A 14,210-nucleotide genomic window follows, 5' to 3' on the forward strand; every position below is an offset into this window, starting at 1 on the left:
ACCAGGACTCTTGCTTGGCTTAACTGGACACATATACCTGAAATGCTTCTTCATACATGCTGAGTGCCGTGGAAATGGAAGCTGTTGGTGGAAGCAAATACCAAAGATGGACAGCCAGGGAGCGTTTCCAGTCTAACTGGGAGCACACATTGATTTGCTTCTGCTCTGAGAGCTGCCACACCTGCAGGAGACAAAATCATCAGCACAGCTATGTATGTTACCTAGTTACTGCTCAGGTCTACAAGTTACTCACTTATTCAAGTAACATTTTAAATGATCTAGATGGCAGTGTTAATGATCCAGATGTAAAATACATAGTCCCTTGCTGGCAAGTGAGAGGGTGGATTTAGACAATCAATGCTCTAAGAGATGAGAACCACTAGGAGCAGAGGAGGTCTTCTCACAACCCACAGTTGCCAACTTATAAAACTTGAAGATGTGCATAAATTCTGTCTAGTTATTTCACTACTGGAAATTGACTTTAAGATGGCAATCAAAACAAGTAGGCAGCAATAAATGGCTTAAAATAATTATGGTATATCTTCCATAAAATGAAATAGAAGTGGCCTCCATTAAAAGAAGGATGCTACATAACATGAAAAAATGTCCATATACATTAAGTTAAAAAAAAAAAGTTGCAGAACTGCTACGTATAATGGTTTTTATTTGAACATAACACTTATGTAAATATGCACACATATATGTTGATATAGATAAAATATTTCTGGAAAGACAGACAACAAATTATTTATGTTGTTTGTCACTATGATATGGGATATGGTGAATTTTAATGTTTTAATTTCTATATAACTAGTTGTTTTTTTACAATGTACATGGTGTACCTCTATAATTTGAAAATATTTCCACTAAAAATTAAAAATAAGTTGCTTAGTTATGTGTACTAGTGTTCAATTTACAAAGAGAGCTCTTTGCCTTAACCTTAAGCAATGTTGAATTTAGGAGAAAATTTATGTGAGTTTATGAGAAAAGAGGAAAATACCGGTTTTCCAGCCAACAGGGCAAAGATGCGCAGTCTCTCATCCTGGATGAAGCAATCAGCCTGGAGCTGATGCCAATCGACCAGCTGCATAGTAAGCAGCTCCCGGATCGACTGGCTCCCCACCAACTGGGATAAAAGAAGGGCAAGACGATGATCACCTACAAGAGAAACAGAAGTTCTCTGGTGAAACTGAGGATTTAGCGACTTTGGGAAACATTTGGGGGCATTATGTTATTTCCTTTAGTCCTCAGGAGGAAGAACTTTAACTTTACACCTCTGACTGCTTTCTGCCATAGTGCCAAAGTCTTAATCAAGAACTTACCATTTTTTACTTGGGTTAGAAGATCTTCAAAGTAGTTTAACCCAAATTACATATAGATTATAGCATACAGAGTTCAATGACAGATCTACTATTACTTCTGTGACCCTAGACAAGCCACTTGATCTGTAAAATGGAGGAGATCATCTGATTCAAAGATTTGTAGTGAAAACTAAGATGACCTAATTAAAAACATGCCCAACTAGAGTAACACTGAGAAATGGCAAACTCAAAACTAAAGGAAAAACATATGTGTGTATGGTATAAAGACTCATTGAGTCTTTCATTCTCATAGGTCCAATAATCTTTTTTAATAAAATTTTTTAAGTACAAAGGGCTAAGGAAATAAAAATATTCTAACTAACTAGAATGTGAGGGGACAGAAACTTCAGTTTATGAAAATTTCCATTATTCTTTGTTTAAGCCTTCATACAATCCTCTTACAAGTCAATAGTCCTTTCCCTTTTGTTTTTGTACATGGATCATTCTTACAGGACTAAAAGTACCATCCTGCCAGAAACTGAAGCTCTCATCTCAAAGAATTTCCTTCACAAACTAAAAAGGCCAGGAAGAAGAAAATCACCTATCAGGAACACACCTGGAAATGTGCTGATAGGCCAAGCTGTCTCCCTGATTGTTTAACTAACCAAAGCATGAAGGGACTACCATTCATGCCGTTAAGTGCTGCAGCACACTAGACTATGTAGTCAGTAGCTAGTATGCTAGGTGAATAATAATAAAGGAAAAAAGAAAAGATTATTTCTGTATATCTATATAATCCAAGAGAGGATTTAGTGGCCAAGAAATAGAAATATTCTGGTCACACTATAGATGGTCAAGTTCAGAGAGAAAACTGGTATATCATAGTTTGATACAATCATTAAGATTCTCTGCTCTTATCACACAGTCAACAAACCAGTCAGCTTCTGCCAATCCTTGACTTTTCACACAGACTTTCCCATAGACAAAAACATACAGGCAGCAAATGGCAGGATTCTAGGGTACTTCTTCAAGTTGATTTTAGTATACAGTGTGAAGTAAGGATCTATTTATCTTTTCTGTCTGATTATCCAACTATCCCAGCACTATTTGTTGAAAAGACTATCCTTTCCACATTTAAACTGTCTTGGTACTTTTGTCAAAAATCAACTGAATAGGGGCTGGCCCCGTGGCCGAGTGGTTAAGTTCGTGCGCTCCGCTGCAGGCGGCCCAGTGTTTCACTGGTTCGAATCCTGGGCGCGGACATGGCACTGCTCATCAAACCATGCTGAGGCAGCGTCCCACATGCCACAACTAGAAGGACCCACAACGAAGAATATACAACTATGTACCGGGGGGCTTTGGGGAGAAAAAGGAAAAAAATAAAATCTTAAAAAAAAAAAAATCAACTGAATATAAGCCTAACGGTTTTTGTATTTGGATTCTCATTTCTCTTCCATTGATCAGCATGTTCATCCTAATGCCAGTACCACATTGCCTTGTCTGCTGTAGCTTTACAGAAGTTTGATATCAGAAAGCACTGAGTTGCCTGACTTCATTCTTTTTCAAAACTGGTTAGGTTTTTCACATTTCCAAATAAGGATCAGCCTATTAATTTCTGCAAAAACTCCTGCTGGAGATTTTAATAGAGACTGTGTTGAATGTATATATTAATTTGGGGAGAACATAATAATCCTGAGGTTTCCAATCCATCAGTGGTTCTTAGCCTGGATGGTTTTGCCCTCCATGGAACATTTGGCAATGTCTGGAGATATTTTTGGTTTTCCCAACTAGAGAGGAGAGGACTCTTTTGGGTAGAGGGCAAGGACGCTGCTAAAAATCCTACAATGCCCAAAACAGCCACCACAACAAAGAATTACCAGCCAAAAATGCCAATAGTGCTGAGGTTGAGATGGAGTCTATGAACATGTCATGTCTCTTCATTTATTTAGATCTTTATTTCCCCAGCAATGTTTTGTAGTTTTCAATGTACAAGTCTTACACTTTTGTTACATTTATTCCTCAAGTATTTTATTCCTTCTGATGCTATTGTGAATGGAATTGTTTTTTAATTTCATTTTTGGATTGTTCTTAATACATAAAAATACAAGTGAATTTTGTATATTGATCTTGAATTCTGAGACCTTGCTGAACTACTTTGTTAGTCCCACTACCTCTTCTGTGAATTCCTTAGGATTGTCGACATACAGAATCATGACATGTCAATAAAGACAGTTCTACCTCTTCCTTTTTAATCTGTGACTTTGGCTTTCTTTTGCTTGTCTGAATACACTGGCTACAACATTCATTACAATACTGTACAGAAATGGTGTCCCTAATCTGAGGGTAAAATCATTCAGTCTTTCAATATTAAGTATAATGTTAGCTGTAGATTTTTGATGGATTTGCTTTGAAATCATGGTAACAGTGTCATCATAGGATGAGCTGGAAAATGCTCTCTCCTTTTATTCTCTGGAAGAGTTATAGAAGTTCGGTATTATTTCTTTTTTTAAATATAAGAGAGTGTTCACCAGTGAAGACATCTAGGCCTGGGCTTTTCTGAGTAAAGATTTTTATTTTTATTTATTTTTTTATTTTATTTTATTTTATTTTTTTAAAGATTTTATTTTTTTCCTTTTTCTCCCCAAAGCCCCCCCGGTACATAGTTGTGTATTCTTCGTTGTGGGTTCTTCTAGTTGTGGCATGTGGGACGCTGCCTCAGCGTGGTCTGATGAGCAGTGCCATGTCCGCGCCCAGGATTCGAACTAACGAAACACTGGGCCGCCTGCAGCGGAGCACGCGAACTTAACCACTCGGCCACGGGGCCAGCCCCCTGAGTAAAGATTTTTAATTACTAATTCAATTTCCTTACTTGTTACAGATCTACTTAGATCTTCTACGTTTTCTTGAGTCAGTTTTGGTAATTTTTATCTTCCTAGGAATTTGTCAATTTTATCTAAGTTGCTGAATTTGTTGACACAGAATTTCTCATTGTATTCCCTTTTCCATAGGGTTAGTAGTGATGTTCACTTTTTTCATTCCTGTTTTTGGCAATCTGTGTCTTTCCTCTTTTTCTCATGGTCAGTGTAGTTAAAGCTTTGTAAACTTTCTTGATCTTTCCACAAAACTAACTTTTGGTTTTATTGATTTCTCTATTGCCTTTGTTTTCCTTTTCATTGATTTCTATTCTAATCTTTATTATTTCCTCCCTTCTTCTACCTTTGGGTTTAGTTTACTCTTCCTTTGCTAGTTTCTTAAGGTAGAAGCTTAAGTAATTGATATGAGGTCTCTTCTCGTTGGGTAGATATCAGGTAACACTGGTTGAACTGTTGTTCAAATATTCTATATTCTTGATTTTCTGTCTAATTGTTCTATCAGTTATTGAAAGTGGAGGTAGTGAAGAAAAGTAAGTTGAAAAGTAGTGCCTTGCCAAAAATTCAACCTTAGGGTAAGGGAAAAAAAGGAGAAAAGAGTAGTTTGTGAATGAATAATCAATCTAAGGATTTGACTTCTGGCATTCCTTAAGATCCTCTTCTGCTACAGATACATGTGCTGGTTAGCATAACATTATTTTCTTAATGACTCATAATCTTTATAACTTTATAGAAGGTCAATCCTGATGACAAGTTTTCACTGTACAAATGTATACAGACCACAAAAGGCAATGAGCTAAATATGTAGTGATAGTGGAATGCAACTGGCCAGTTATATAAGTCACTGATTTCAGCTTTTCCTGTGATTTGTTCCTTATAATCCCCAACTTGGCCAAGCTCTCAAAAAATAAATCCAGTTGATGGCTCTAACTAGTTAGCTTCAGATAAATTAGGTTCCAATAAGCAACGTTTAAGAATCCAATTATATGTAGATTAAATTGAACTATGTCATCCTTATTCTTATCAAGATTTGTGTCTAGATGGTTATTAAGTACTTGCTGAATGTCTCTCATTGATGGAAGAACTAAAAAAGCACAAATATATATGGGAAGTTCTTAAAAAAAGTTAAGTAACAATCTCAATCCAGAAATTAAACTTCTACATATTTATTTGAATGAAATAAGTGAATCAATGCAAAAAAAACATTTAAGAGATTCAGAGTATTGCTTATGGAGGGGGAGCCTAAATGTCAAAAAAGGAATCTGTCAACAGGGTACATTTATAGCTAAAAGAATACAGAAGCATTTGACTATTATATCTATATTATAGGACATTTGTAAGGTATTATGTGAAAGAACAGAGTATACATATATATAGCAGAATACCATCTTTGAAAACTTTACATGCATATGATGCTGTGTGCACATATTTGTATATATTTTACATATTACAAAGTAAACAGTCCAAGTACAAATTGCACACTGAAATATTTGTAGTGAATAGTATTAAAGGATTTAGGTGATTTTGGTTTATTGCTTTTTGCTTATCTGCATTTTCTGGTTTCACTACAAATGTTTAAGTAGCATATAAAATTAAAATAATTTTAGTTAAGTAAATTTAATGTTTGAGGTTCTAAAAAGAAAACTAGAAGACACAGTCTCTATTCTGGAGTAACCAGCCATCTCCCTGGGAAGTCTTTACTTACTCTCAGGTTAGAAGACAAAGGCAAATCCACAATTAAGGGGGAGGGACAGTGAGTAGGAAGTAGGCAGGGGTGCAGAGAAGGACGCTATGCCCTACCTGACTGCTGGGCCAGAGAGCAGGCCTCACTGATCCTCTTGCCCGTGAGGTAGCTGAAGACAGCTTCCACAGGGTTGTCTTTTCGGGTTAAAGAGACTTCCTCCTCAATCTGAGGTGCAGCAGTCTGAGATAGCCAGCGAGAGAAAGCTCTTCTTCGCTCCAGAATCTGAATGTATTCACTGGGTTCATCCAGCTGGCTGTCAAGCTCCTTCAGGTGGCCCCACAGAGCTTCACATAATGTCCATGTAAGGCTCCAGTGCTTCACAACTAAGGAAGGAACAGGAAAACAATGCTATGACATGAAATCTTACAATAACTACAGAAAGGGCATTCTCTAATTGTGGCTAAAAATATATAAACCAACAGACACCTTGAACAACCACTCAGGTTGATCTCCCTGAATCTGCCTCCACCTCACTCAGCTGTGTCTCACGAGCTTACAAAGTTGTTGGGAAGACCAACTGGGACTTGAGCTGGACATGAAAGAATGAGCAGGATTTAGAAAAGCAAGAAGGAGTCAATCTCTCTCTCCCTATGTTCTCTGGGTGGGAGAAGGAATGTAATTTCAGAACTCCAAGGGATGTGACTGGCTACAGTTCCTTTGAACAAAGACTTCTATGTTAAAGGGCATAAGAGTAATTGCAAACAATGATATAATTTCTTCTTGCTTGGGATTTTGCCCATCCCAATTCAGCTACAGACAAGCGCAAGCTCAGGGATCTACCTACTACATTGGCATAAAGAAATTTGTCCTCCTATGAACACATGCTCTTACCCCTGTTCCTGGGATCAAAGGATAAAAGCATAGTCCATACTCACTTTGTGCTTCCAGTAAGTCTCCTGATGCTTCCTTAACCCAGTCTGCATAGTCATGAATGACAGCAACTCCTGGATTGGGGACAACGAGAGGACACAGCTCATCCACGTGGACAGTGCTATGTTTCAATTTGAGCTCCAGAGGGGTCTGGTATAATTGCAGGTCTTCATCTGGCTTCTTTTGTCTCAAACTTAGCTTTTCCAAATGAACTTTGAATGGGGACTCAGTTAGGCTACAAGGGCAAATAACAAACAAGATAGAAAATAAAGATAGGACAGATGCTAGAATTTTCCTACAACCAAACCGTTGCTTCTTTTTATGATTACAAATAGAATGGAAAACATTCCACTGTGATTTTAAAGAAATTTGGTTTCCTAAAGTCAAACTATAATGGGATGTGCTATATACTGAGTAAACAAATTATCTGACCTATGCATTCAGAATACAAAGGGTTCTTAGGCCAGGTTATAACAAGTATGGGAAGCAGTACAGTAAGACTTAGAACTGGCTTCAGCATGTACCTGGATACTATGAAATCCAAGGGCTAAAAGCTGTTGTGGGATAGTAGTTTCTCAAATTATACTTACTGAGGTAATACAAGTTACAAGGCTAAGCTTATCGATACTGAAGAGCTGACTCTAAAATAAGCTGAGCATATAGTCAATGTGGCTTTGATCCAATTTTTTTTTTTTTTTTAAAGATTTTATTTTTTCCTTTTTTTTCCCCAAAGCCCCCCGGTACATAGTTGTATATTTTAGTTGTGGATCCTTCTAGTTGTGGCATGTAGGACGCTGCCCCAGCGTGGTTTGATGAGCAGTGCCATGTCCGCGCCCAGGATTCGAACCAACGAAACACTGGCTGCCTGCAGCGGAGCGCACGAACTTAACCACTCGGCCACGGGGCCAGCCCCAGCTTTGATCCAATTTTTAAGATTGATGTTAACAACCTCCAAAATATAACATCATGCATAACCTAGGTTTAGGATCAACATTCCTAACTGTGAGGTTTAAGAGATGTTGCTGTTTTTTAAAAAATTTCTATCTTTTGTTTTAAAGATTGGCCCTGAGCTAACATCTGTTGCCAATGTTTTCTTCCTTCTTCTTCTTCTTCCCAAAGTCCCCCAGTACACAGTTGTATATTTTAGTTGTGGGTCCTTCTAGTTCTGCTATGTGGGACGCCACCTCAGTATGCTTGATGAGCGATGCTGGGTCTGTGCCCAGGATCTGAACCAGCAAAACCCTGGGCCACCAAAGTGGAGAATGCGAACTTAACTACTTGGCCACTGGGCTGGCCCCGCTGTTGTTTTTTGTTTCTTCAAAGTCAGCTTTAAAAACTAAGGATAATAGGTGATCACAGTCACTTAATCTATAGTAAAGACAGCACAATTTGTTATAAAAAGTAAATAGGAAAATGTTACATATTTGGCACAAAACAACTGTATGCATGCTGCCAATAACCACTGGAAAAGAATATATATAATCTGTACAGCATACATATATATTATTATATATATAATATATATATGAAGTGTATTTAGAATTATAAGCACACATATGTACATGTTAATGGTGGGGACTGTGTAGAAATATGTAACATATAGTTATCAGAAAGTCACTTTATTTCCGAATACTTATGCATGAATTTGAATTATCTGGTTTATACATTCACCTTATCAGGTCTAAGATATAGGAAATAGGCATAGTTGAGAATATGCCTTATATGTCAAGAAGTCACCAATATCTAAGTGAGAATAACAGAAAAAATGACTAATGCAATAAGGATGAAAACCCAAGGAATGCTGCAGCACTAGCTTTGGGGCTTACTTTTCCAACTAAAATTTAACTATCAAGTATTATATTTCTTCATATCTTGATGAAGAAATGATAACTCTGTTTATCCTACTAATCATTTTAGTTTTTAATACACAGTTATCTTCTGCTATCTAAAATTGTGCTAAGAATATTCGTAGAATGATCACTAAGCAGAGACCTGACCTTGGGTCTGATGATGAAAAGTTTCTTCTCAACTACCATGTTGCCTTTCTCAAAAAGCACAAGGAAATGTGACTCACGATTTAACAGCTACAGGATTAGGCAGGAATCCATATTCCATAGAATCAGCAATCTGATGATTTTCCAGTTCATGAGAGCCACTCAGCTGTTCTCCGCTATTAGCAAGAGTCCAGTTGGGGCCCCAACCAACTCGAAATGAGCGTCCCATAAATAGGGCCATGTCCATCAAGAGTTTGCCCTTGCCATAGGTGACAGACTTTTCAAGAGGTACTAGGCCTGGTTGTCTGCGTGTACCCACTGTTTTCAACTGAACCTCAGGAGCTGGGCTGGGCACTGAAAACACAGAGGTCAGGGTTGGAGGGACAGACCAAGGGGATGTGGATGGGATATTCATCAAAGACGATGCTCTGGGAGTGCGACATTCTTGCACAGAGGCACTTGGTGGAAGAAAAGCTCCACTTGTAAATTTTGATTGTAGTAACCCACCAACTAAAATAAGGGGGGAAAAAGACTATTAGAAAATGCAGTCTATTGCTTCTTGAACAACAACCAACAGTGAGGCTAAAATTATAGAGTCACAAAACTAATTAAATCAGATAAAGATTACCAGAAGCAGGGCAAGTTAGATGCTGCAGAAATTACTCTTTCAACCAGGAAATCAAGGCAGGAATTCTAATGATGATGATGTCAACAACAATAACAACACTAATAACAAACACTACTACTACTATTTAAAAAGATTATCTAGCACTTACATGCAGCAGACTCTGTATAAGCAATTGTATACAAGATTTCATTTTATCCTTCACCAACTTTAAATGAAGAACATTATCATCCTCATTTTATAGGGGAGAAAACTGGGCTCAGATTAAGTGACTTATCCAAATCCACAAAGCTACTAAGTGACAGGACTCAGAGATAAGCCCAGGTAAGTCTGACACGAATGCTCATTTCCTTATGGGAATGCCAAATGTAACCCTTTCTTAGTCAAAATAAGAAGGTTAATAAGATTACAACTCAAATTCTCACCACTTTAATGCTCAGTGCTAGACAGAAGGAAACAAAAACTCATGGAGGCACCTTGTGATTGCATATGCGCCCCTCATAAGGACATTTCTTGTTACTATTGCATGTTTTTCAATTTTATATGGATCCTGTCTAAAGCAAGAAGTTAGTATGAGATTTTCATGTAGTGTCGCTTATGGAAAAGGCTGTTGGGTACTTAAAAGAATTGAAAAATAAACATTTAGTTTTTCAGGCAACATAAACAACTCTCTTCCTGGTAGCTCCTTTGGCTTTCAAAACATTTTGAAATTACACCTGCTTAAGTCCTTTGTTGACATCAATATTCTGTCTCCAACCCCAAACAGTTACAAGCCTACCAGAAGAGAAAAGAGAAAGCTTTAAAATCAAACTTCCCTGGGAATTTGGGAAGGTTTAGGAAAAAGCAGAAATCTGACAAGTTTTGTGCATTCTGAGGAGTAACATTTACCCCTAGAAGGCAGTAAGGATAGTGTTAAGACTATACAAAGAGTACAGTGCAGGAAAACTTGCTGATTCCTTTAAGATGTAATAAAAATCAGGAAATCTGTGCTTACTATCTAATCTACATTCATAAGAAAATAAAAATATGACTAAACAAACCACAAATGCTTTTTTCTCCCTACAACTTCTGCATCTGCATCAACAAAGCTAATCATAGTTTTCAAAAACTGGCCCCACCTAACAGATATTGTTTAAGAGTACATTTCCTCTTAGTATCTTTACATCACATGCCTTTAGGGGGATATTTGCTAGAGAAGTCGACTCAGCTTAAAAGATATATGAAAAGGAGGACTTTCAAATACTGTATGATCTCACTCATAACTAGAAGGTAAAAACAACACAAACACACACATAGAAATAAAGACTGGATTGGTGGTTACCAGAGGGGAAGGAAGTAGAGAGGGGGGTGAAAGGGGTGATTAGGCACATGTGTGTGGTGTTGGATGGTAATTAGTCTTTGGGTGGTGAACATGATGTAATCTACACAGAAATCAAAACATATAATGATGTACACCTGAAATTTATATATTATAAACCAATGTTACAGCAATTAAAAAAATAGTAGGACTTTACAGTTTTTTTGTAAAATAGCATCTTTTACAATACCTAATGAACGGGATTTTGATGAGTGGGATGCTGAAATGGGGAGTCTGGGAGAACAGATTTCTTGAGATGTATCTGCTTTAGAAGGAAGGCGACTGAAGCGTTGATCCAGGACCGTATCTACATCTTCTTCATCAGCAAGCAATGATGCTTTCATGATCTAAAAAGGCAATATCTATAGAATGAATGTGTTCCCCCAAATCCAAAGGCCATAAAAGAAAAATGCAGTTTACAACCACCAATAAATCACTCTGCCTCAAGGCTGTGTACAGAGCTAGTATATTTGTGTGACTGACTCTAGTACACTGTATGTGCCTGAAGGGTACAAGTTATATAATACTCCTCTTCTTTGTATCTACAGAGTCTTGCCAGAGCCCGACACAGAGCAGTTGATCACGTTTGCTGAATGAATGATTTCAAAGTCAAACATAAGCCAAAGGCTAAACTCATAACATGCCAAAAGGCATTAGCAGGAGGAAGTTGAGACAGAGCTTAAAGAAACCTCTATCTACTAGGTTTAACTTTTGTGGGGCACTTTCCAGAGCCTCAAAACCACTCTGTGAAGTAAAAACGTAATATTTTATAGAGAAAAATCAGTGCTCACAGATGTTAAATGACTTGCCTAAAGTCACACAGTAATAGTTACAAAACTGGGATTAGAATCCAGGTCTTCTGAATCTTAATATACCCTTCCCCCCGAATGGGAAAATGTGGCCCAAACATTGGCCATATTCCTGTTTTTTTCTCATTCCAGTAAGGACTCAAAGCTCTTAAATCAATAACCAAGGAAGAGGCCCAATGTTATACAAGGGAGATACATTAGTTTGGCTTCCTGTTGTAGTAAGGGTGGGTTAGGACTTCACCTGTAAGACATGTGGATTAATTCCCAGTGAAGATGCAATGTGTGTTGAGGCGGATACAGGTTCCTGATCCTCAGGCACGCTCTCTTCTAACACGGAATCCAAAACTGGCTCCTGGGTGATATCTACCATGTCACTGTCCAGTTCCACAACCCTCCCTAACTGTTCCACCTCTGGGCTCTGGCTCTGTAGATAGCAGAAAGATAGATCAGGAAAGCAGCATTAAATACACCGAATAGACACAGAGCTTCTAGACCATATTTAGTTTATTCAGAATATGATACAGCAATATTAAATCCTGCCCATTCTGTCACAATGTGAGGAGCATATTTGCTAAAGAGGATTTAACAACAATACTCCCTAATTCTCCTATAAGTACTTGGGATCCAAATGATGGATGGATGAATTGACCCTTTTGTAATACAGTGTCTGGAACCTAAGCCAGTACCCATACTGAACAAATGGTGGACAAAGGCTATGCCTTACCTGATTTAGCTAGCAACTGTAATTTTCCGATTTGCAAAGGGTCACCCTGCCCTCACACTACCTTATAGCCAGAAGCCATTGGGAAAAAAGAATAAAAGGTACAAATATCAAAGTATCTAGTAACTTTATATTTTCTTAAAGAAAACATTTCAAAATAAATTTCTAGTAAACACAACTTTGTGCCTGGAATTTATCTTTTGGGTGACTGAATCCTAAGGACAGCTGGGTTCTTACCTGTGCAGTACCATGTAAGATACGAGGACTGTCTACTCTAATTTCCCAAAAGGGAGAACAAAGTAGTAACATTAGGAACAATTTTAATCTGGGAATAATTCTTCTATATTTAAAAGTGTCAAGAGTTATATTTATTAAGCAGTTTTAAATATATAGTCATGACTAACAGTTTATGGCGTGAAAAGTAAACACTCATAAAGCTGAAGCACACTGTAAAATGGTACCAGTTCAGTACAAATTCACTAAATATATTCTAAACTTGCATATGACCTGGTAAAATATTAACAAGTGGCTAAGCCAATTCACAAAATATTCTCAATTCAAAAAGTTCTACCAATTATTTTAGATTATTTGTAGATTTGTGGATTATTAACCTTCCACAATTTTTGGCTTATCTTTCATGAGTGGCCTATTTCAGGCTAAACCTCAGATGGATGCAACAAGTAGTTTAAAAAAAAATTCATGACTTCTTTAGAGAAAGAAACAATCATTAGCATAATTTTTTAATGGTATATTAGCTATTACTCTCCTGTATTCCTTTAACAAATATCCTTACTAAAAGACTGTCTGCTCCCATTTATAATTGTAGAAAAATTGAGGTGTTGGATGCATGGTGAATTGCTCCTTAAGATGTGAACAATCCCCAAGGAGTGCTCTAACAAAACTGGAAGCTAGATAATGGTCTAAAGGCAAAGATGATACTACTTTTTACCTATTGGGGAGGGTACAGGCAGGCCTATCTACTTTGATGTTTTGAATGGGGGGGGGGCGGGTTGCAACCCTGGTGACGATGCTCCTATTATAATTACAAGAATTATGGGAACACTCTTATCCCAATGGTTCCCTAATGTGTTAATTTTAAACCAATTCACTTTTAAGAAAAGTTCTGAAACTCCCCACCCTCTCTCTGACAATCTGTCAGTTAGGATACTGTCCTTTGTTGGGCTCCCACAACACCAAGTCTCTATCTATTTTATACAATGTATCACGATGTATTATAATTTCTTGCATATCTGTCTTTGCCCCACCAGATTGTCAAGGCTTGAAAACAGAGATTATGGCCTACTGTTTTCTATATGCAACACCAAGCACATCATTAAATTCAACATTCACTGAACACTTTCTTTGCTATTTTTATTGCCTAAGGCAGTGCCTGGCACACAGTGAAAAAAGCAATTAATAACTATGAAAGAATAAAAAGGAGAGAGGAAAAGTGGGAGGAAAGAAAGAAGAGAGAGGATGGTTCCAACTTATTACACTACTCAACACAGGAATAACATTAACGCATGAGAGATTCACTTAGAACATTTTTAGGCAAAATGGAAGATTTCATCAAATAACTAGATTAGAGACCTAAGACACCCTGCATATCTTTAAGAAGAACGCTAAAGATCAAGGTTTTATTCGCTCCACCCTCATGCATAGATTTCAAAGCTATGAGATATCATCTAATAAGTGGACAAGGGGGAAGTGAATTACTATGAAACTATGAGGATCTGGTAAGCTCCTAGCACCACCTATACGTGAACAAGTATACATAAGTCTGAGTACTTATTTTCAGAGAAATCTTGGGAGATCAGGTGTTTTTCCAAAGCCAGTCCTGGAAAGAAAAGTAGACTAATAAAAAAATGATGGCTCAAAAGGAATTGAGGAGGAAAAAAAAAGGAAGCCCCTGGGAGGTC

The 14,210-nt window shown here is 37.5% G+C and overlaps 1 protein-coding gene across 10 annotated transcripts in view; it reads right to left on the minus strand.

Moving 5' to 3' along the window:
* NUP98 (nucleoporin 98 and 96 precursor) overlaps positions 1–14,210 on the minus strand; it is a 105,921-nt gene that overhangs the window by 16,226 nt on the left and 75,485 nt on the right. For all 10 annotated transcript variants that reach the window (XM_070626053.1, XM_070626056.1, XM_070626051.1 and 7 more), the window contains 7 exons: positions 11,812–11,994; positions 10,952–11,108; positions 8,860–9,289; positions 6,791–7,020; positions 5,972–6,238; positions 1,001–1,158; positions 38–181 (listed from right to left, as the gene is read on the minus strand). In XM_070626053.1, the coding sequence (XP_070482154.1) occupies positions 38–181; positions 1,001–1,158; positions 5,972–6,238; positions 6,791–7,020; positions 8,860–9,289; positions 10,952–11,108; positions 11,812–11,994 (1,569 nt within the window). The remainder of the gene's footprint in view (positions 1–37; positions 182–1,000; positions 1,159–5,971; positions 6,239–6,790; positions 7,021–8,859; positions 9,290–10,951; positions 11,109–11,811; positions 11,995–14,210) is intronic.

Source organism: Equus przewalskii, chromosome 6 (assembly GCF_037783145.1).
Source record: "Equus przewalskii isolate Varuska chromosome 6, EquPr2, whole genome shotgun sequence".
Lineage (NCBI taxonomy): Eukaryota > Metazoa > Chordata > Mammalia > Perissodactyla > Equidae > Equus > Equus przewalskii.